At 39.5% G+C, this 25,241-nt stretch overlaps 1 protein-coding gene across 1 annotated transcript in view; it reads left to right on the top strand.

Moving 5' to 3' along the window:
* The window catches only part of nrxn2a (neurexin 2a), a 125,341-nt gene that overhangs the window by 43,864 nt on the left and 56,236 nt on the right, over positions 1–25,241 (top strand). Inside the window, exons 11-15 of the mRNA XM_042499087.1 lie at positions 4,338–4,457; positions 4,542–4,923; positions 7,690–7,880; positions 9,837–10,010; positions 10,835–10,954. Coding sequence (XP_042355021.1) covers positions 4,338–4,457; positions 4,542–4,923; positions 7,690–7,880; positions 9,837–10,010; positions 10,835–10,954 — 987 coding nt within the window. The remainder of the gene's footprint in view (positions 1–4,337; positions 4,458–4,541; positions 4,924–7,689; positions 7,881–9,836; positions 10,011–10,834; positions 10,955–25,241) is intronic.

Here is a 25,241-nt window from a genome sequence, read left to right as displayed (position 1 = left end):
ATATTGAAAATATTTAATTCTCTATTTTTCTGGGGACCAGTTTGAGCTCCCTCAAGGACCCCTGCGGGTCTCCAAACCCCTGGTTAAGAATCATTTATCCTTAACATCCTAACTTAGGATTCCTAACTTATGCTAGTCAGGACAAATTTGTAATAGCAAAATTCTTATCATAGGATAAGATTTTTTTCCTAAATGCAGTTTAGAAACATATTTCTATAATACCCCAAATCCTAAATGTCATCCAAAGCTGAGATAAGACAAGAGTTGACACGTAGGAGGTTTCTTTAATGATGTCCCTTGACCATATTTGCTGTAAAATGGAGGATGAAGAAGCTGGATAAGTGCACTGCATAAAATCCTGCAACAACAATCCTTTACACAAAAGTGGATGAGAAACGTGACAGCAAATATTCAAATTTCATTGTAATGAGCTATGAGGTATTTAAATGAGCGAACAAAATCCCATTGATTAAAAGGCAGATTTTCCCCTATCAACAGAATTGATATCCTGGTGTTCTATACTCTTGTGAAATGGAGCGGTACTTTAGGATTGTACTGTGCTGATGTTTGAATTCATGATGTAGATTGTAGCTCTCACCTGACAGTGAGAGACAGGCAATTTAAGTTTTGGTTCAGTCTGCAGTGGTGGGAAAAATAGATAAAAGCTATTGGCAGTGGAGAGGTGAGCGGCTCTCTGATATAGATCATCCAATACAGAGGAGGCTTATGAATGCTTATAAAAGTTATCACTATAATCGAGTGCTGGCTGAAAGCTTGTTTCCAACTCTTCATGTATGAATAATTCCTGGATTCTCTGAAATCAAATGAACTGTTCATGTTCAATTTTTCAATGATTTGCAACCAGTGTTTATATTGTTTACGCTCATCTGAGCTGAGAGGAACTATAACAACTGTTTATGTACTCTCAATCATATTTTAACATTTAAGCATGCACAATAGAAAAATCAATAACTTGCAGTTTGTGCTGTAATTTTATCTCATGTTATTCTATTGATCTGTGATGCTGATTTAATGGCTATACAGCAAAAGGGGACCTTTTTACTGTTACGGCAGATTTATGACACGTGTGAGCAAGCCCATTATATTTAATGGATTACAATGTTTTTCTCTGATCGAGGTGAGTAGTGTGTGCAATCATGTGTGCATGGAGTGAGGTGTGCATGTGTGTAAACTTAGTCCAGTGACCTGCCTGCAAAAGAGCAATTTACAGCCATTTTTAAATATCCATTGCTCTCAATAGAAAGTAAAATATGCAGATAAATAATCGTGCAAAAGCAAAGATAATATGTTGAACATGGCTGTATATCCTCTATTGCCTCAGATATCTGCCCAAGAAATAACCCTCTTCACCAGAAGATGGCATTGTACCATCACACACACTCCCAGGAAAAAAATGTACTGTATGTGCATATCTTTGTGTGCAAAATGAATCGCCTTCCTGATCAATTATGCCGTATGTATGCTACACCAGTGACCTCTGAAGAGCTTAATACTGCAGATGTGATGATGGATGGCTTCTTAATGGATTTTATGGTTGATAACAGAAAGTGGAGCCAAATTTTAAATTGCAGAATTATCTGCCTAAATGATTTAAACGATCATCATTTAGCGAGCACTATCATTGAAGGGAATTACACTTTGCACCACAGACTCATTGTGAATTTTAAATATCCTTGTTTGGACTACCTTAAAGGATTATCGTACAACTTGATTCTCAGGTGGGGGATCTTGCCAGTGTTTGTGAAGGAATCAAAGAGACAGCCCATCTGCAGCAGCTGCTTGGAAGCTGTCGGTGGGAGGGTTGTAGTTGTGAGAACAAATGTTGCTGCAGCGCTCTTGATTAATTCTTGCAGAATATGAGGAATAATGGTACACAACACACTTTTGAAATGAGGCATTTGTCCTACAAAATTACAGAATTACCATAACATGCTTTGATTAACACACACATCCTGCGTTCAAAGTCTCGGCTCACTCATAATGCTGACCTGTATAACTGCACCATGCCTTTGAAGTTATCCTTGTTTAAAAATATGACTCAAATTCAATTTTAACTGAGGATCAAACTGGACAAAATAGACCCTTTACATGTGCAGCTTGCTCTCAAGCCTCTGGAAGCTGAGCTTGTGAAGCGAAGGCACTTTGAAAGGGCCCACATTTCAAAGGGTTTACAGTCAGATGTCTGTATGAATACATATTATATTCCACCATTTTACTGCCCACTGCAGTGTTGGAGATAGATCACTATCAGTGATATCAAGCACAGGCTGCGCTGTCAGTTTTACTGCGTGCTTCATTTTTATTTACTGAGACAACATTATTTATGACCATAAATCAAATCAAATACTACAACAAATAACAGTAAATGATTTTATTAAAAGAGTATTGCACCAATTTACCATCCATTCAGCGGAACTACAGATATTTTATTACTTATTTCACACATTCTCCTGCCTTGTCAAGGCCTATATTACCCACAATGCAACTTGACAGTCAGCAGTTCAATCAGAGAAAAGCCTGGTCTCACAAAAATATGTAAAATGACTACAAACTCTCAACACAATACTACGTAGTGGTGGCATGCTATGTTTTAAAATGAAACACTGCCAATGGAAAGTCAATTAGAATTCTTTGTTGTGGTAGAAACACAAAATCTGTGGTTCAACGACATCATGCATTGGGCAGTGGTTAATGTTACGACCTGATAGGTGGGATGAAGAGCGAGCAAGTTGCCTTAGGGAGGCAAGATGTTTTTTTTCCAAGGATCGAAGGAAACAAGCAGTAGCTGCTCAGAGATAGAGTACGGCGGGTCATGACTGGGCATCTAAGGACAGACAAAATTGGCATACAGGTCAAACAAACACAGGACTATCACCCAAGAGACCACTTTTGTGTCCTGTGTGAAATCTAAATTCAACGTTGGCTAATGTTAACTTGATGTACTTGTACCAGTACATAAAAAAAATCACAGTACATGCTGCTGCTGTATATATGGTATAAAGAGTTCATGGTCATTTCATATTTTCTGTCCAATATATGAAGACTGAGGTGTGATATACTGTTAGCGGCTAATTTAGTCTTGAGCCGCTAGTCGCACCCCCATGCAAGCATTAATATTTTTCCAACTTGTAGTCTTCAGTACCCACAGATGCTGACTCAAGTGACATCACTGAAGCATTTTATCCAGCTTTGCTCAGGTCTTTCTGGAGCCACAAAGCCGTTATATGCTTTCATTCACATGTGTGGTGATGTCAGTACTCCCCAAGAAGAGCTGCAAACAGACTCTCAGGCGCTGACATTAGATGGCAGGGAAGCTCCCCTCTGAGAAGCACAGATAAGGTGAATGATCCCTGCTATCTGGCACTCCACTATCTCCTTTTTCAATGCAGCAAATCTTGTCTGTACCTCTATTTTCATGATAGAGATTTACAAGATAAACATTTCTGTTTTTGTGTTGGACATGACTCCAGCGAGCGGTTTGTCTTTCATTATCTAAGTAAATCCGTCAAATATAGAGGAAGCAGGATTTGATGCGATTGATCTGTCTGGTGTGCGTAGTCAATATTAAGCAGGTGAAAGGTGGTATCATGTGGTGAGCTGTAAAGACACTTGATATGCAGCCCTGGACAAAGTCTCCAGTTGCAGTTTTATTTCCCTGAGGATGAAATAGTGCAGTGTTCGGAAACCAGTTGATGTTTTCCATTTATTGCCCTCTGTACGTCCCCTGTAATTCTCCTACACCCTGAGCTCAATTAGACAGACAAACCCCTAAAGGCACAGTCAGCTTAGGCATGGCCAATTAGTTTCCCAAGCGATGTCAGAACTCCTTTGAACTGCCGTGTCGGCCTGTTGCATAGGCACTGATTCGGGATGACGGTGCTGCAGTGGCAAGCTTCTGCACTGTGACCTATTTTGAAACTGGCAAAAAAGGCAGAGGATAGTGCAGAAATCCTGAAACTTGAAACTGTATGTTTGAGCCAAGCCTCTAGATAATACATGTATCCCCAGTAGACATGAATCAAATGACCCTCTAAAGAGAAAGCATGCTATTTCAGCACAGGAATAATTTTACACATGTTGCCTATTCAACCTGCAGAATAGGAGCTACTACTGCAGTTTCTTTGTTTCATTCCAGCTTTGACTGTGCACTGAGTGAGTGCAAATTACTGGTTGCAGGTAAAAGTTGACGCCTGTGTGTGTGAGTGCTTCTGGAGGTGAATGAATATATGCACCCTGAGTAGAGAGAGCTTCATGTGGAAAGAGTGTACACTGAGCTGATGTGGTATGATTGTCACTTGACGCTCTCCTCCTCTTAGGCAAGGGACCAGAGGTACTCCTGGTAGGCGAGAAGCTGAATGACAATGAGTGGCACACAGTGAAGGTGGTGCGGCGTGGGAAGAATTTGCAGCTCTCTGTGGACAATGTGACAGTAGAAGGTATGTGGTAGAATAAAGGAGCTGTGCTTGCAAAGGTGATTTTGGGAGGAATTTGCAATTTAAGCTGCATGTTTTGTTTCTCAGGCCACATGACCGGCGCCCACACTCGCCTGGAATTCAATAACATCGAGACAGGGATCATGACAGAGCGGCGTTTCATCTCCGTGATGCCTTCCAACTTCATTGGGCATCTGCAAGCTCTCTCCTTCAACGGGATGCTCTATCTTGACCAGTGCAAGAACGGAGACATCTCGTACTGCGAGCTGAACGCTCGATTCGGGATGAGGCACATTGTGGCTAATCCTGTAACTTTTCTAGCCCAAGCCAGCTACCTGGCCTTCTCCACCTTGCAGGCTTACGCCTCCATGCACCTTTTCTTCCAGTTCAAGACCACCAGTCCTGACGGCCTGATACTTTACAACTCTGGGGATGGGAGTGACTTCATTGTGGTGGAGCTGGTCAAAGGGTAAGTGCTGTGGTGTTTGGACTGAGCTGTAGTCTGCATAGAGGGGCTATTCAGGACAGGAACAAACTATTCATATCCACTAGTTTTGTGCTTTTAGAATCTTTTGTTTTGGTGTTAGAACATTTGTATTGCAAATGTGAAGGCATAAGAAAAGTACAGTGGCCCAGATGCTTAGAACGAACTGCACATCCAAAATGCTTTGCATTAAAAAAAAAAAAAAGTGCAGTAACAGAAAACCCTAATGCAATTGCTACAGCAATTGTGAGCATCAACAGAGGTTGACTATGAAATGGCCGACTGTTATTTCTATGTTGTTCATTACCTTTATGATTTCATATTTATGTACACTTTCTTTTTATGTGTATGGAGGCCGAGCAATATTAAGGCTGTGTATTGTGCTGCTGGGGGAAGTTTGCCCTCAGGGCTCTTTGTCAGAAATGATTAGGTTAAGATCATGGTTTGGGTTAAAATGGAAAGATTTCTTTCAGGGAGGGATTTGTCATCTTAGTTTGACAAAGACTGCAAACAGTAAGCAATAGACTTCCCATGACAAAATTCACAACCATAGACTGTATATAATGATGGATAACACATCTTCACTTACTCCCACTGTATAAAAATGAAGCCAAAATATCCCAGAGATCTCTGCAAGCGATCTCTGCAAGATTAAGTTCCCACCCAAACATCTGTCCTACCCATAGATGTATTAAGAGTCTTGGATACAGTACTGAGGGCAAGACCTTGTTCATTCCTATGAAGGTTGCTCAGTGGTGCATGAAGCCTAAAAAGCTCTGTTTCCTTGGTATGAAATTACCCGGATGATCGGCGCTGCTTCTGCATCGTAGAGCCCACAGAGCAGGCGCACTAGGTTTAGGAATTCACCCTGCTAGGCCGAGTGGCTGACTTCCAGTTTAGCGCTCAGCTTACTTTGATGGGGGATGAAACTATTTAATCTCGCAGCTCTCTTAGACTTTCCAAATGTTGTTGGGCCAAATGAATCAAATTTTGATAGTGAAATGAGTCGTTTTATGAGGGTTGTGTTGATCAGAAAATGTATCCATTGATTTCTATACATTTTTTTCACAATGTAAGCCAATATTAAGTCTTTTTGGGCCCAGTTTTTTTCACTTGACGGACCTAGCATTGGCACTGTTTGGCCACTTTGAAAATTAAGAAAACATAAGATAATCCTTTATTGATTGGCTTCAAACCTCTTTTCTATACCATCATTTTAAAACTAAAAAACTAAACTAAAACTCAGTTTGAGTTTTTAGTTCTTAGTTTGGCCCATGTCCCATTCACTAACATGCATGTTTATGACCTGTTATGCAGCCAGCCACCAGGGGGCGATTGAGACGTTTTGGCTTTTGGGAAGCTATTAGGTCATCATTTTTATGTACAGTCTATGTTCACAACTGGATTGATTTTCATGAAAAAACATTATTATTCTTGTTATCCATAGACCCTTACATACTAAAGGAATACATATGAAGGAATGGCCACATTTGAACTTACTGACTAGAAGGTAGAGAGTGTCAACTTTTTTGTCTCTTTTGTTAACCATGCTAAACAACTGAATTCTGGAAAATCTAACTGAGTCTATACTGACTAAAGTTTAAACATTCATATTTTAGTGCAATTCTAAGCTTAAGCAGACTGGAGGCGTCCCAGTGGGTTTTAAGAGGCTAGCAAACTATTTTCTTTACTGTTCCACATTTGTAGGCAATAAGAGTCCACTGGTCCAGTCATGTCAGTCGGTCCGTTTCATTGTCAACATCTGTTGATGCTTGCTTTTGATGTAGCTTGTGCAATTATGTTGCCTTTGCATTTTTGTTGCAGCTTTTGCATTTGCGTTTTCCTGCACTTGTGTTTTTCAAATTTGTAAATCATTTCTGCAGCTTATTGAAACCATCTTGGCCATGGAAGGATAGAGAATTTCTACTCTCTTCTCTCTCGGGCTTCAAATTACTTAATCATGATTCATATCTTCAGTCCATGAGCCTGCAGCACTGTAGAGAGAACCACAAAATAGCTTTAAAATCATTTGCTCATCATAAATAATTTTGTTAAAGGGAGAGGAGCAGATTGAGGAAGCACCAGTGCAAAGACAATAGTTGCCATTACCGCGGTGCCGATGTCATTCTCACCAGCGACAAACATGTTCCAAATGTTTTATTCATCACAAATAATTTTTGTTTCAGAGAGAATAGAAGAGAAAGGTTGTCGAAACAGAGCAAGCAAAGCAACAGTCGTAGCTTCCCACTGTCAAACCTTGCACAGACTCTCTCCCAGTGTAAGCAATTAGTCAGCAGGAGGCCGTGTTCAGCTCTGGAGCCTGCAGCAGAAGCTTGCACAGACAACACAGACAAAAAATGGCTTCCAACACTTCTGTCATAGTTTCCAGGCTGCTCAGTGTTTTGTGTGAAGTGTAGCAGCTTTGTCATGGATGTTGCTTAACTTTGATTCAAACTAGATTCTTTTTTTTCTTTTTTTTGCCAGAGTTTGCTGATCAAATTTAATATCAACACAATGATTTGCCTTCAGCTTTTCCGTGTGTATTTAAGTTCATTTACTGTTATTTATTTGTACGTCAACAGAGAACATTTCTGACTTTGAGCCCATCATAACGCAGGCTGGCAGACAGCAGTGCAGACAGCTGCATAGCTAGAATAGTTTGAAACATTCTGCAGTATATCACATAGCGACATATGGTGTATTGATTCTTCATAAGAAATACTGAATGTAAACATCTGCATTGTCCTGTAGGTACATTCATTATGTTTTTGACTTGGGAAATGGGCCGTCGCTAATGAAGGGAAACTCTGATAAGCCACTCAGTGACAACCAGTGGCACAATGTGATGATCTCCCGTGACAACAACAATGTGCACATCCTCAAGATTGATTCCCGCACTGTCACCCAACACGCCAGTGGAGCCCGGAACCTGGATTTAAAAGGTAACTTATCCGAACAATTGAAAGTATTTCATTAGAGTGAACAGAGAGAGCTTGCTAACACGGGGCATTCTGTGTTTATGTTTGTTCTGCCAGATTGTGAACCAATCATAATGCAACAAGTTCAGTTTAAAAACTTCAGAAGCACACACATCCAGACGACAAAAAGACTTGGTGGTATTATAAGATGATACAAGAGAAGAAGAAACAAAGGCTGCACACTAGATTATTTGACATTTTCAGCATCATGCCCATCATCAGACAAGTAAACAATGCAGACACACACCTTCAAATACTTACTACACCAGATCACCTGACAGGTCACCTTGTACCCAGTAGGCTTCCATTCATAAATGCATATAAAGACAAAAACATTATAGATAACAACTTAAAACAATGTCGATTAAACATGTGATGACAAGAAAAAGAATAAAAGGAAGATGAGATTACAAAACATATGTATAAACACATATACAAATGAAAACAAATAAAAATATATACATATATACAAAAAGCCCCATATATGCACATACATATTTATGGGAGCATAATCCAGTGTGTGGACTTTGTTTTTTCTTTTTTTCTGGGGGAGCACATTCAGTTTAAAATTTGAAACTTGAGTTGGGAAATGAGCACCAATCAGTAGCTCTTAAAATGGAGGATGAAGTGTTAAGATCTGGGGTCTGTTTCTGAATTACAACTTAACAATGTTTATTTTTGCCTGGAATATCTAAATCCAATTATATGTTTTAGGGGTATAATGAATACCTTGAAATGTCAAAGCCTTATTCGTAATGTTAACATTCAAATTTTTAATTACTGGCCAAATACCTCAATATAGATATTGCAATGCTATTTAGGGTGGACTGTTGTTGCTTTTGCAAAATATTTACACTATAAGATTTTTTCTGAATTATCATCAGTAATGTGAATTACAAAACCGGTAAAGGTAAATAACAGAACAGCTAGAACAATCCGGTAAGTTCAGAAAATACATCGTTTTACGGTAATGCAGCCTTTAAAAGCAGGAAAAGATGTCACTAACTCGTGCAATCCAATCCTCTCCAATAACTCCAGAGTTAGTTTTAAGTCCAAATGTATTGAAAACAGACAGATGTAATCATTTCCAAAATTTACTGTTTTTATTTCTCCGAATGTTTTGCTTTAATTCATATTTGCAGATGCTGAGCTTTTTATAAACAACATTTTCACAGTGGTCAAAAAAATGTTGTCTTTCTTGCTTGCTGCACACAAAGGGAAACATGCACGTGTGTTAACCAGGCGAACTAGCAGCAGTCTAACAGCATCATCACTTACTCATTTAAGAAAGATGATTTAATTTAAAAAAAAGATTAATAAAAGTTTGGGGTTTTTTCATGACATACATCCAAAGCTTAATTGAAAACCTCAATAGCTTTGAATGTAAAAAAAATAAAATAAAAAGATTTTTAAAAGTGGTTCATCCCTATATGGTGTTTCTATTTTTTTTGTCCCCAGGGCTCATTGAATATGTAGAATATGGTCTCAAAAAAAATTATATAAAACATGTCTCCCTCAAAAATAGCCCAAGGCACACTAAAGGATTTTGCAAAATGAAAGCCATTTTAATTTTACACAAACACGATAGTGTGTCTTACAGTGTGCCATCCATGCAATGAGCCCCTCACAAGGAATAACCTCAGGATACATCCCTACTAACTGTGACCTCAGTGCTAAAACACACTGAATTAATAATTGAACACCTCAATGACGGTGTCAACACAAACTAAACATTATAGGCATTACAACTAGACTTTATGGCAGAACAGTAGTATTGAATTGAATTAAATAGGATAAAGATGATTTATGCTCATATTTGCACTTTTCTGTGTAACCAGCCTGTTTCAGAATATACATCTACATATACTTGGTTGTAGCAAACGAAGAGATTTTCTCCTGACTGTTTCCTGTACCTCACAGGGGAGCTGTACATCGGTGGTGTTGGGAAGAGCATGTACAGCAGCCTGCCCAGGTTAATTGCGTCCCGTGAAGGATACAAGGGCTGCCTGGCATCTGTGGACTTGAACGGAAGACTCCCCGACCTGCTGGCCGATGCCCTCCACAAGGTGGGAGAGGTGGAGCACGGCTGTGGAGGTGAGGCCGGGAGAATGCTGCGCAGTATTAAAACACCTGTAATCTGATTTCCCTCTATTTCCGACTGATGTAAGAGCAGAGATGAAACGCAGGGGAACTCAGTGAGTCACTGCCCATTGAAAACTAATTACACCACATTTGTTGCAGTATTAAACAGCTTTATCGAGTGCTCCATTATGATTGGCCGGTGAACCCATTCTTTGGTTTTATTATGTCTGATTAGACACGCTAACATGTAATAATATCACCCTGTAGTTACAAAGTCCAGCTGCTTTTGTGGAGTTCTAATCAAACAAACGAGAACTCTGAATAGTGCAGAGTTTTACCAAGACTTAATAATCTCCCCAGGCAGCCATTGCTTTACAGCAAACATTGCACAGGTCATGAAAGACTAGTTATATAAGTGTACCCAAAGTTTGGCTTGAGGGTGACTCTTGGGTGAAGGTCATGGAGTCTCCAGAATCAATAGATGTCTTCCCCTTCGGAGCACGACCAAGCAAAATCAAATTTACGCCTGTATGAGTTATCAGTGTGGAGATTTGATGATCAGTAAAGGATTGTTGCCGGGTAAAACTGTCTTCGTTGCCTTGTTTAAATCGCTATAGTTGTCTTGCAGAACCTCCTTCCTCTAAAAGCTTGAAGAATACTTGCACAAGTAATAAAATCAATCCACATTAATATATCCTGTCAGTCATGAATATCTGCAGTTTTTTTTTTTTTTTAGTAATGACTGGCTTATCATTTATTTCCTTTGGATAGAAGTGAAGAAGCATGAATAAAGTGTAGAGAAGGCACCTGGTAAATCTGCTGTCAACACCCTGCAGGTCCTAGCACCACCTGCACAGAGGACTCCTGCCTCCACCAGGGAGTGTGTCTGCAGCTGTGGGAGGGCTTCTCCTGTGACTGCACCATGACCACCTACGGGGGCCCATTCTGCAGTGACCGTAAGTGCAGGTGTATTACGCCTGAGTGGGCAGAATGGTGGGGAAAGTCTAAATCAGTTAAAATGTTTCACTGCTCTCTGCAGGGTAAATTATGGTAATGGGCACATACCACAACTGAGTGACTGATCGACAATGGACAAATGTTTTTCTCCTTACAAAGAACATTCAGTGAGACTAATGTTGGTTTAAAAGGGCAGTTCACCCTCAAATTAAAAACACCTAATTTTTTTTCTTAACCATATCAATCTAGGTTGTGTTGGTGTGAGATGTCTGCCTTCTCTCTAGTATAATGGAAGTAAATGACACTCGGCCTGTGGTGCTTGAAGAGCCAAACGATACATTTGAAAAAGTCAACAGCAATGTCTGTTTCTCAGAAATCATGACCTGTTTACACCCACCCGCTGTACCCATGCATGGAAGGGTGCATCATGGACCAGAGATTCGTGCTTGTCGTGACAACGCTAAAAGTTGACATTTAGGGCATCCTCATAAGCTTAGCTGTATTGTTAGCTAGCTCAGTGGTGCTATGTTAGCTAGTAGAAGATGCACGCTTCCTTCTGCGCCATGATACAGTTGGCAGGTGTAGTTCAGTAGAAAGAAAGTAGTTCCTACATGGAACTGTTCAAAGCAAGGTCTGTGGATTATCTCCAGTAACCAGGTCAACAAGGAGACACTGCTGTGGAGTTTGTCATATGCATTTTTTGGCGCTTTGAGCACCACAAGCCGAGTGTCTCTCTGGCCAATATCGCCAACAATCAGTAGTCAAAGTCAAAACAATCTAGATTAATAAATACAGCTACAGCTAAAAGGTAAAATATCTGTTTTGGAGTATGGGGTGAACTGTCCCTTTAAAGGCTGTAGCAGTGAGTGACAATAGGTGTTGTAGATTACACAGGACTATGCCCTCTTAGAGCCGCTTACAGTGAGTTTGCGGTCGGCTTGGTGGTAATTGATTCTCCAGTCATTCATAAGTGTTGTGGAAAACACTGTATCCCCAAAATTTGAACTGTTCAAGAGAAAAGACAAAGAGCTTAGTTTTATCCTCAGAAAAATATATTTTTCATCTTATCTAGCTCAGTGGTTCCCGACCTTTTTGGCTGGTGGACCCCTGAAATTGAACAATGTCTACTTTTAGCCTCTCTTGACAAGAATAATGTTTTTCTTCTTGGCTCATTTCCTTTGAAGGATTTTAGAGCCCTGAAGAGGTGAAATAATGTAGTATTTCACAAACAAAAGTGGAATAATGGGCAAAAAAGTCAGGAAAGCACGATATTGTATGACATATGTATTTCTTTCGTTCCTATTCCTTTTTTATTTAATCATCTGGTGGCCCCTCATTTACATACAGACATATCAGATGAATACAAAACCACATAACAGTGACATGATGCTCTCTACTATTGATTGCCCATTTTAAGCACATTTCTGGGATCCTCAAGTAAATTTTCTCTAGATATTGAAATGAAACCCACTGCTGCCTCCAAGGTAGGAGATCATTCTCAAAGACTTGTGGTGTGCTTTGGAAAATAATCGACAATAATGCAACATAGAGGTGATTCATAGTCAGTGGGTGAAGCCAGCAAAAACACTACTGAAATAGTCCGTTAAAAACGACATTAATAATGTAAAACATTAATGACTGGGACTCTTTTGTCTTATATTACTCTGTTTATTCTCGATGCTGAGATTACGGGGTTTGAGTGCTGGCTTGCACTCAGAGACAAAGACTGGATTTGATGGGAAACATTTCTACCTGTCTTAGCTTTGTCTTTTAGTTCTCAAACACTGACATAAGAAGAACTTTTACATATATTGTGCCTGCATATGAATCTATGGGTATCATCAACTTGAGGAATCAATTGCAAGCTAATTGCACTTGACACTTTGATATGACCACACTTAAAAAAAAAACTCCTGTCTGATTGCTGTCTCTGCCATAAAGAGCTCTCTATGTCCAAAATAATAGACCCGGCTTTTACCAGAAGCTTTTCACACTTATAATAGCAAGAGATTAACATTAAGCTTATTGGTCCGGTGGTCACGGCGAGTTAAGCTTCATTTGCTGCAGAGTCATTTAGAATAACTGCAAGAATCGTGCCTTTGTGGTAATAATTATTGAAATGTGCTGTTATGCAGTATTGTTTTAAGAGAGAGAGGGGCATTAAACTCTGTCAGGGGGCTGTTTGAAGATAATTTGGTGGTAACTGTGTATTAGAAAGTTATGTACTGCACATTGTTTGCATTTCATATTTGAAGAGAATCTAGAAATTTTAAGAAAACACCTCACCATTGACCATAATGGGCACATTTATTTGGTTGTTCACACTGATCACAGTTTTAAGTAATAGTCTAATTAGATAATTTAAGAAGTTAAGACACAAAATAAGCTATTCTCTTGAGTAGATGCACATTACTTACTCACCGGCAAATCTATTTTAGTTTGATATTAAAAAGTTGTGCTTTTCTGCCATTAGTTCCAACAAGTTGTCTCATTAATCTGCTTGCTTCTGCTGTTACAAGCTTACACACACAGCCAAATGTGCTTGCTGCTGTAATGTATTGATCTAACCTGAAAATCAATAGGTTGTCCTCTGTCGTCTTTATCTTTTACGTCCCTTACTGTCCTGGGACTGTGCACCCGGGTAAAATGTATGTTACAGTGTTCAAGCTGCTTTTTGTTTTCTGTGTGAGCAATAGTGCAATAACATGGACGAAATACAAGGGCTGGCCCAGTTTACAAAAAAAAAAAAAATCAAAAGAAAGTAAAAAGAAATAGCAACAGCACGACTTTGTATTGACATAGAAAGGACTAAAAAATACAGTTTTATAAAACTTTCTACAACAGATCAAGCACTGATAAACCCTGTTATCTGCTGTAACACTGTTCCAATAGAGACTAGCTACACAATTTAAACTGTCCTTTTTAATTTCCTTTTTGACAAAATTCCCACAGTATGTCTTGGATGACTCAATGCATTGCTTTTCAGAAGTTTTTCCACTTTTGATCACTAAAAATTTGGGGAGAGTAGCCTTTTTTGATACTGTTTATGTTTGTCTCCAGGCACATAATAGTGCTTGTCAGCTGTGTTTTGTCCAAGCAAAGCAAGAAACAAAAACAAAAAAATTGTTGATCTTTATTAAACTTGATAATGGCTCCCCTTGAGAGAGATTACATGTTGGTATGCAGTTGTTCATCCCCATTCCTATTTGATTTTTCTATCATTTCTATAATTGCAGCTCGTTTGATGCACATCACATCATCTGAGTCTGAATTTCAATCGGCAGCCTAAGGCTAAACCTTCCCAGCACGCTTTCTAACAAGTGCTGCAGACATGAATGTATGTACAGTAATATTTTGGTGCAAGATCTGGCTGTTTTAGGGATAGTGGATACGTAGCTTGTCGATTTCAATGATGGAACAGGATGCTTTCGTCAATATGTGTTTTAAATACTAAATTTCTGGACAGGAGTTGGCTCCAAATATTTCGAGTTTTCAAACGTTATGCCACACAAAAAGGCCCTTTAGAGAGAGACCTTGAAGATTACAGATATTTGCTATGTAAAGATGTAGTGGAGTAGTGGTATCTTGAGCAGAGAATGATGTCACTCTACTATGTATGATGTTGTGTTGACATGACAGTATTTGCGTGTCCCATGTGTATATCCAACTGGCTAGCTCATTGCCGCCAATCTGTATCATGCCAATACAGAGTTTACTGACACTGAGATTATGTTAAGCATAGCTCTAACCCTTCAGTTTCCCCACAGGTTACAGTAGCCCTTTTTACATAGATATCCAGCGATAGGGCTGCTACAAAGTCCCTTCATCCCTTCATGGCATCATGCCACTTTAGGATGTGATTTTAGACAGCATGCCAGCGCTGTGGAAGCAAATAAGGCATGATAAACATGATGTGTAATATGTGTCTCTAGTGTGACAATAGAGTGTGACATACAACATTTGTGTTGGCAGTGCTTTCTAAACAATAACAATGGCATAACATGGCAATAACAATCATTTACCACTGTTTATACATGTCCTCTGCTCGGAAGGTGAGGAGCTCCCAAACCTAATTGTCTCCCCAAAGTGCAGACATTTTTGGTTGTTAATTGTCTTTGATTAGGTGCTATCTGCTGCTAACTGCTTTTGCACTGTTATTCCCTCAGTTGCCAGCTTAAAGGCAAGAACCCTCCACACCCCGATTCCATGATCAAACCTCCTATAAAGAACAGAGAGGTACGATAATAGTGCAACATTCATGCCTTGAACAGGAAGTTTGAACGGGCCTTATGTAAGCTCCATCAGCACTATTGCAATTCTTAGTGCTGTTTATTGAGTTAGCATCATTAGCTGCTAGCTGCTGGCTCGGCCGTCTCCATGGTGAGAACCGTGTGCTGACAGTTCCACCCCAGACGCTCTAAATGTTGCATACAGCTCCTTTAAAACAGAGTGATCCCCCTTGAAATTGTTGGGGATACACTAGGATGTATTCCTGCATTTGCAAGACTGTTATTAAACAATTAGCAGGACTCTCAATCACGCGGGTGGTAAACGGCATTGCCGGGCCGATATCAAAGGTCAAACCAATACATCAGTCCAACGCGGAGGAAATAACAAGCCTCATGCTTCACATTGAGCCATCATCAAAGTCATTAAAACAAATGGAGAATGTGACAATTGTGTGAAAACACAAACAAATATGTAGGCAGGACAATGATTTTGTAACCATCAGTATTAGTGGGTACAGCCTGTCTCATCCATGCCACAATCTGCTGCTTTGTTTTTCTTGCCAACACTAAGGTCTAACAAACAATCTATTCCTCCCACCTCTGTCTTCTTCTTTTATGTCTGTGTGCCAGTCCCGAAGGTCAGCCAAGTATTCCAAGAATTAAAAAGAAAAGGAGGGTGTTGCACATTTGTTTTTTGACTGTCTGGCTATCGTTCAAAACTATAACCTTTCTAAGAAACAAAGCACAAGTGTAGAGGCTTATCAAAGATTCCTCATTTGGTTTGTTCTTCATTACATTTATATTCATGTACACAAAGCAATTTACTAAGTATGCCACAAACATCTGTGCTAATTACCTGCAGGTCATCGTTTCATCACCAAAGTCACAGAGATATACTATAATGATTTTCTGTGTTCAATTTTTAGCGCTTATTTTTGTAAACATATGGAGAGTGTAATTATTGGTTAACCTCTGCAGCTACAGATGATTATTTTGACACATTCATTATCTGCTTGTGTGCACGTGCCTGTATATGTTTGTGTATCTGTTTCACATATTTCTAAGCAAATGCCAATACTGTTCCTGTCATAACAAAATGTACAACACACAACGGTAATTTCACTTAACTTCCATTTAGCCCATAAAAAAAATGACGACAACTGTGACAAATGTATTGCAACACAGTGCTAAAAGGTACAATGGGCAACTGCTGATTTTAACTGAATGTGACACAAACTGCTCCTCCACTCATCCTCTGTGTCCTCCCACCCCGGCCCGGCCATGTGAGTCCACGTATGCGCCCCACACATTTTACAAACATATGAAATTCCACCTGACATGGCTTTACTTACCAGAGGGCTAGCACCTATCAGCGATCTGCAGAGTGGAAACCACCGTGCCATCAATTTGTAAGTCAACATTTCCTTTGAATTGTTTAATACCCATGGAACTAAGGCAGACTGTAAATTGAGCCTGTAGCCTCCAGGCATGCAGGCAAGGTACGGTGATACGGCACTAGACAGCAGCTGTCTTCCTTTCTTGTTTTGTATGGCAGTTAGCAAGCATTGTATCTAGCTTTCATTTTATTTGTGCCAAAACTACAGTGGTTTTCTGTTTCCTCTAAGGAGATGGTTGAATGTTGTATTATTGTACACTTTAACATGCAGAGGCTTTCTGATAACTTGTATTCAGATTATAGTACAATTGAATGATGAAGCAAACTGTAATCTACTTGTAGATATCTCCTCTAGGTTATAAACATAAGAAACCGTAGATCATCTGATTGTTTTTGGGGATATTAAAGATTCTTCTTGTAGATTTATAGCAGAGACAACTGTCTGTGTGTAATGTCCTGAAAAATGCCAACGTGCTCTGTCATAATGTACTGTAGAGTGTGACAAAATTGAGTTCAATCAAATCCCATTTTTCCTTTGACCTTCATTTCAGGTGGAGTCATTCACGATTACGAGTGCGTCCCAAAGGCCTCAAGGATAATCCAGGATAGAGGTTCAGACTTAATCTCGTGCCCCGGGACCAAGGCTCAAGAAAACATATTGCTGTTCGTAACACGGTGGCCTATACCCGAAATAGACCTGTGAGACACTTCTGAACCTGTGCTGCGTGAACTCAATGGTCTGGAAGTAGACATGTCTTTAAGAGATGTAAATGCTGTGTAGTATGCTAACCTCAATAAAGCCTTTTCACTTTGCACTTTGTGTCTACTTTTTGACATTTGCGACAGATTGTAATTTGCTCTCATTTACATGGTAGTTGTGTATACAGATTTTGTAATCACAGCATATGGTTCAGTCCTTTCTAAATCCATTCAATGCAAATTACTTTGCAGACTTGCTGTAAAAGAACGTAAGGATATACTTTATGTATAAGGATTTATGATTAAGAATTGTCACCATTAAAGAGACCATATTGTGTTTGAAAGCAAACATATTCAGGAGTGGAGGGGGAGGCAAGTGCCCTCCCACAGCGGCATTCATTTTACAGTCCCAACCATTCAAACGTCAAATCCAGAGCTTGTGCAAGTTGGTCTATTAATTTAGCCTTTGAAAACCTGGATGGTAATCCTCAGCAATGATTATAATTATTATTATTTGAGCCAAGCTCCTTCATTGTATAAAATGTTGAGCAAGTTAAGCCTATATCTAGAAGTATGACCGTTTGCTCATTCTGTGCATTTAACTTCAGGTCATTCAAGTCTGAGTCCTGTCTAAACTCGACCCCCTGGATGCTTAATATCACATGCTGCTTTCCAGACCATTATAACACATTTTGTACTTACCCACTGCATATAGAATTGCTTTCTACTTCCGTCAGCCATTTACTGCAGTCGAGGTAGAGAGTTATTGTTTGTATGATAAGGTTTACTTTACTGTTGTTGGCCCAGCTGTGTGCATCTTTCTGAAAACTATAACACCTCTGAGGGCAATAAAAAAATTGTGACAGGCATTAGTTGGTCCTGCTATTTTTTATGTCTTTTCAAAGAAAGATGAAGGATCACAGGCTCTTCCTCTTTAGGAAGCAACTTGCAACTGAACCTGAGAGTCGTCTCTTGATAATTGAAAAATAGATAGATATTCATGGAGATAAGCTTTCAGACTGATTACGGTAGTGGACTCCATCAAAGTCAATTACCTTTAATAACTATGGAAAAGTGCCTCTAATTCATCTACATGATTTCAGTCAACATGGTCCAACCAGTACTTTCAAACATCCAGGAAATGATGTATTAAATTTTGAGCCTGTATATAGAGATTGTATGCTTCAGGTTAGCTCTCATTTCATGTAGTGAAATCCAGGGTTAATGCTGTCAGGCTCAGTGGTTGATGACTGACATCCATATGCAGTTCTGTTCATAGAGATCAGCTGAAATGTTGTCTGGACCTGAAAACACCTTCTAAAACAATCAATGTTTTCGTCTACATTCAGTATGAAGAGGAACTGTTGGCCCGCACATCTCTTATCCGGATATCTGCTTGCTATACAGGATTCCTCGAACTATTGGCTAAATCATCATCAGGCTGATAGCTGTCGGGTTCTTAGATTGGGGCATGGATGGATGGATGGATGGATAACTCACAATACAAAGCTGATTTTCTGTTCAAAACAATATTTGCACCATGAATTTATGCATACAGAAATAGAAATATGAAGTTAGACGTTAGGATTTGTACATTAGTTGCCATCGCCATCACCTCAGCCACCTGGCTTTGTCAGCTTTGTTAAACACAGAGACAGTGCATCCCAGAAATGATAATCTCTGCCAAATCTCTGCTCTGTGTGAGTCATATGGATACTCTGAGCCCAAAACTGCTGGCGCAGCTCCCCATTGCTACATCACGAAGGTTGAAAAGCTTGAGCACTATGTAATTGACTGGTAGAGCTTACAGGGTGAATATAAAAGTGAACCTGTGATTTACAGGAAGCGTTGCTTTAATCTTTGTAATTCTTTGCAGACTAAACCTCGTGCAGACTCGTGCTCCTGTGAAATACACCACAGGTCAATGCCTGACCGCTCACTGCCTTTTAACAGCTTTTTAGCCTTTTAGGCATGAGTGGAAAACTTTTGACATTTACATAGATAAGAAAAGAAGTCAAGCACCTGAGGGGATAATATCCTGTTTGACTTATTTTGGCTACTCTGTCCTTGCAGTTTCTCACATTAAAAAAAAACAAAAAAAAAAACATCTTTGTTCTCTTATGTGTTGTATTTCAAGGATTTTTTTAAGGTGTTTTCTCTAAAGGGCAGTATTATGCCATGTCGGGAATTGCGAGGCAGATACCAAAAACACTAGTAGGTAGCACGATGTTACCAGTTTTCACAGAGGGGCCATCAGTAATCAGACCAGATGATTTTTTTGATCTGTTCAGCAATGTTTGATTGAATGTTTATGAGACACGTAGTGACACTTACACACTGACTCATACTGTTTATTAAGCTGTGAAGGAATGAATGTAGTTGCATGTGCAAAGAAAAACTGATGATGCTATTCTACCAACTGTGTGCATAACAATTTGAATAGACGCTGAAGATTTGAGCTCATATGACCCAATTATTTTGGATAAATAGCAATGGTGGGAAGGGCACACAAATAGAGGAAGGGATTAGTGAAATAGGTTGCTTTCACCAACTGCCTAAACTGAAACCATCATATTTACTGCTATTTATGGTTGGTATTTATGTGCTAACTGTTCAAACACAAAACCAGCACAGAGGACAACAAATTAGATCTCATTCACTTGAGAATTCCTCTTCTTCAAATGTCAGAGGATGGCATTAAAAGAAATGAGAATTGACTAGATTAAATCAAATTTTCTAGGTGAAATAAAATATGAAGTGTGACCTCAAAACCAAGTGAAGTCATGTAGCAAAACAGGTGTGCGTACATTGCCAGAATAAATGTTGGCATTGTGCGTTTCTGCAAACCACAGTTGGGCTGTTTCATTGCTATTTTGTTGCTAGGGCAACAGCTTTGGTCCCAGTTTACTTCATATGAACTACTGCGTTAACAAACATTTCATCAGGAAAAAAGATGGGACCAATTTAGAATGTTTATGTTGTCAAGTCTAAAATGGTCTATCGACTATGTTAAACATTTAATTTATTATGTAGAGGATGCACTGAGACATAACATTGCTTTTTGTTGCACTATGGCAGGACGCAAGACGCTTGACACTCAGTGCTAAAAACTACGGGTTTTGCTTTTTTTGTTGGTTTCAAACAGTGGTCTGCAGCTTGGCAGGCATCTCACCTAGGTGTCACACCGCCCAACGCCCCCTCCTTCTTTAAATGAAGTCGGCCCATTTACGTCACTTAAGTAGCATTGATTTGGTATGCATGAAATGTACAATTTTAACATATCCCTGTTTTGCAGAAACTTACAATGCCCAAATTTTTCTTTTGGCGACTGGGTTGGTTGCATTTAGACCATGCCACCTGACTGATGCCTATTCATTTCTCATAAAGCTCCCAGGAAAATTTGCCTTGGGAAAAAAAGGCCATGACTGAATTTCTCTGCTAATCTAATTTTATGTCCTTCCTCCCTGTGATTTTCTGCAATTAGTTTTAGGTGCACTTGGCTCATGCAAAATGAGTAGTTTGGCTGATTGTAATTAATTAATGACATTATGTGGTAATCACAGCCATTCAAAGGTTCACAGTTTGGCGATTAAAAAGAAATCATGAATGGCAAAAAACAGGATGCCATTCGCTAATTATACCAGTGCCACAGCAAATACTTCTTTCCAGTTTGAGTATTCAGTAACCATTACGTCGTCAGTGTGGAGTTCAAACTGCAATGAAATATTTGACTAATGTTGTTAACTTGATTAGTGATGTCACAGTTGAGTAGCAGTTAGTCCTGTGGTATTCTTGACACATTCTCTCTCTACTTAGACATGAGTAAGACACCAAGTTCGGTTTCTACTTTTAGCTCCATGGGCAAAACACAGTGTCACAATAAGGACAGAGGAAATACATGATTTGCCTTTTCAAAATCTGCGTGAGACTACCTCCGAGATGCAATTAGAGCCTTTCACACAACCAAGTATTCCTAATAGAGCCCTCACAAAGCCACTCACAGTGTGTGCACCGCTGTCTGATCACAGTGTCTTCCATCCCCGATGTCGTTTGTTGTTTAGATAGCAATGTTCTCCTCTGTCGCTGCCCCTCGGGTATTCCGAACAGAAAACTGTGACTGAATGGATTTCTGTTCAGCTGCAAATGTTTGAAGTGCTCATGTTTTTGATCACCGTAGTACATTACTGTGCAGAAAAATATTGCACATGTCACTTTTGACACATACTTTTTTGTGTTACACTCGTGGGTTTTCGATTATATTGCACTTTCTACCTCACACTTAAAAGTGGTAACAAGGCACTAGAGTAAGAAGTTACATCACTTCTGTGTTAGAGCAGCGTGCAGCAAGGTGAACATTTTCTAGATAGCAGCAAAGACAAGATCGATGATTGTCTTTTTACTTCCCTGCGGTTAAAGCTGTGCTGAGCGATTTTGATGCCCTACTATTCTGCTACAAGAAGATAATACCTGTGAGCAAGGGTGCTAATAGGCTACACAATGGGATCCATAGGATGTGAACCTTTCACATAACAGACATTTGATACAATTGTATGTACAAAGATTAAAGAGATAGAACACAACTCATTACAGCCCACACTGAAAACCATGCCCACCAGAGGGGTAAAAATCAGCTACGATATGCAAGGGTAAAATGCAAACAAAATGCCTGTAGCTAGCTAAAAACATTATATTTCAGCAAGTCAAAGGATTATTTAAGCACCCTATGTCTCCCAGAGAAGTTATATTTTCAAACTGAATATTGTTGGTCTAGCTCTCAGTGTACCTCCTTACCTCATCCTAACCGTGCTTATTTTTGAGAAATGATCGCACTGAAGGGTCAGAAGTGAAATGCTTAAAATCATCAGTTAAGCTAAGATGAAAACCAGGCATTGCAAAGCTCAATTAGCTTCAGCCTCCACAGTTAATGTGGCCACATTAGCGCCTGTAACTTACTTATGCCTGTCTCCACTTTTACTTTCTTAAAGGTTCAGTTTTCAGGGGGTGACATGCAGCAAAGGGCTGAGGCTGGAATGTAACCTGCGACCGCTGTGGCGAGGACCCAGCCTCTAACCACTGAGCCACCAGGCGCCCCAGACCTCTGTAAAAAGTTGACCTAGTGGTAGAAAGTAATAGAAAATATTAGCTAGGAACGTCAGCCCAATGGCAGTGCATCCATGTAAAACTACAGGAAGTCATTTTAGACATGGACCCAACTGGACACAATTCTTTTTTGAGTCCTTTAGACTTTTGAATGCTTTGTATGCTTTTTGTAATGATAGTAATGTTTGGAGTTCTGAAGGATGAGGTCATTTGCAATGACGATCGTGTCCTCACATGGCAAATCAAAATTCTGAAAAAAAATTGCTTTTCTTCATTTTGTATGGATTGCATCCAACATGAGTTATAATTTTTACTTGCTGCCTGCAGGTTCATCCAACCCTTTTATGTAGTCACATTTCTCTGTTTTCAGTTCAGATATGGATTTATTACTTCCTGCCCTCCATCTGAATTTTGCTTGTCGCGACTTTGCAAACAAGCTATTGTATGGATTTCCATGTATTATGCACAGACAGTCATGGCCTTTGTGAATTTGGTTTGCCCAACATATTGGTTAATCTATCTAATAGTTTGTTTTTCTTCACAAGGAACATTACTGCACAGCTTCAGAGAGCTGATTGCGTGGCTGTGGACTCTGCGTCTGGTTTTCAGAGTTAAGTTTGAAGTAGTACTATTTTTCACTGCAAACAGTGTTAAGTACCCTGTGCTTTAATGCTCTCATTATTAGCCTCTTCACAAATAAACTCACTATTTAAAGCCACTAGACATTACTTCTCTGACCTCTTCCAACCTTTGGGTAAAGTGTCACGGATCAGGATAATTTAATGCAAGCTGATAGCTCATTAGAATGCAAACAGACACGGGCTGTGCTAAGCTATGCTTAACAGATTGGAAAATACAAGCCACACTGCCAGTTTCACTCAGACATGCGACAGGTTATTTCATGATTAGTTATGGTCTCTTATGACTCACCCTGCAAACACTGACTGCTGGAAAGGGAGTTCAATCTTCTGCCAATGTCACACTGACTAACAGAGTTAGGAGAAATATCCAAACCTTTTATTATACACACTTCCCTCACTCTGGCCCACCGAGGACTTCAAACCGCAGTTACATTGTCTGAGATTGAAAGTTACAGGATGCAATCTAACATCATTGAATCCATTTTTTAGTTCCACAACAGCAGGCTGGCCACACTTGTTTATTCGCACAGTCATTTATGAGTTATATTGGCTTTTGTCAGTATCTTATTCTATTATGTGAACAATATTGACTCTTAAAGCAGCTCTATACAGTATTCATAGCATTAATATGGCAGCAAACAACTATTTTTTATGTAAAGATGTAGTGCAGCTATGGCATTCTGAACAGAGAATTAAGTCGTACTCCCTCTGTGGGTGTTTTCAACTCCCAATTTGTCAAATACAGTTGCTTGGTCGGTGGCCCTTGGCGTCATACCCCTGCCAAAGGCTGCCTATGAGCAGTGGTGTCTGAGACTCATAGGTGGTGGTATTTTTTGATGCTCCAGGCAACTATTGATGTATAAAGTGCAAGAAGTTTGCATAGGACCAGAGTGGTGGTGGATAGGTCAAACAAACTCTGGACTTCCACCCAGGAGACCGCTGATCATGTCCCGGAAAGCAAAAGTCAATAACATAGTGTGATGTATACACAAACATTACATCAGTACCAAACATAACAAATGTGCTTTTGTTACCAAAACCTAAGGAAGTTCATCTAGAAACGAAGTGATTTGGCAGTGTTCTTAGTTTATTTTGAAAAAGACTCTATTAATTTAATGAGCAGAAACTGTACATTTCCTGTGAAAACTGAAGTTTATTTTGAAAAACACAATGCATGTAACAAGCATAAATTGTACGCTGACACTGAGTGTCTTACACTGACGCAGGAGGGTACCTAGTGCGTCATATCTTGACGAGAATGTGTTGGTGCTGTCATCTGAGATTCTCTGTTCTTTGCTATTGTAGATGGTCTGGCATGGCATATATGGCAGTGCATGTGTGTATCCCACTGGGAAGCTAATCACTGTTATCAGGATGCCAGCGTAACGCGTAACACCATTAGCTCTATCAGCACTGTTATCATTGTTAGCACTGTTAAATCTGTTAGCTCAGTTAGCTGCTAGCCGATGCCTCAGCCACCTCCATAAAGTCAGTTGCAGACAACCTCTTAATCATTGACAGCTCTAAATATCATATAGAGCACCTTTATTAGTGTTCATCCCAGATGTCTGTGCATGCCAGCTGCATTGTGGATTTGATTTTCTCTAAGTATTGCTGAGCGTACAGCACAATTACATTTTCTGCAGAGCCATTCCATTACGGTATATGAGAGTTTCAACCTGTCAGCAGGACTAACACTTTTCTTCTGTTTACTTAATGTAGAAATAGCCTACATAACATGTAATGTTATGTAGGCTATTTCTCTGACATACAGTATCCTGTCACAACTAGCATGTGAAATTCATCAATTCATCATTCATCAATTGCATCAGTATCCTTGCACAGCTAAATCTAATCCACTTGATTGTTCAGATAAATAAATCCACTCGGTCTAATTTTGACTCATATAAGGTTTATTCAATAAAACCAGGATACTTCACCTAGGAGAATTCATCTCTGCTGAGCAGATGTTTTATTGCCGTGAAACCGACACACTGAATGAGAGCACTCATTAAAGTCACATTCATTTTGTGACTGTGATTTGAGTGTCATTTTCGCACGTCGTATTAAGTGCCTGCATTGTTAAAAGTAACCGACTCTACTCAGTTGTCAACATCCACAACACCTTCAAGCAGAAAAGACTTAAATTATGATCGAACTGTGCCAATAAAAATACCTCATAGCACTTTTGCAACACAGTATTGTGCTTTCAATGGGTTTC

Source organism: Plectropomus leopardus, chromosome 13, assembly GCF_008729295.1.
Source record: "Plectropomus leopardus isolate mb chromosome 13, YSFRI_Pleo_2.0, whole genome shotgun sequence".
Classification (NCBI taxonomy): Eukaryota; Metazoa; Chordata; class Actinopteri; order Perciformes; family Serranidae; genus Plectropomus; species Plectropomus leopardus.
This window is presented reverse-complemented; position numbering and strand designations above follow the sequence as displayed.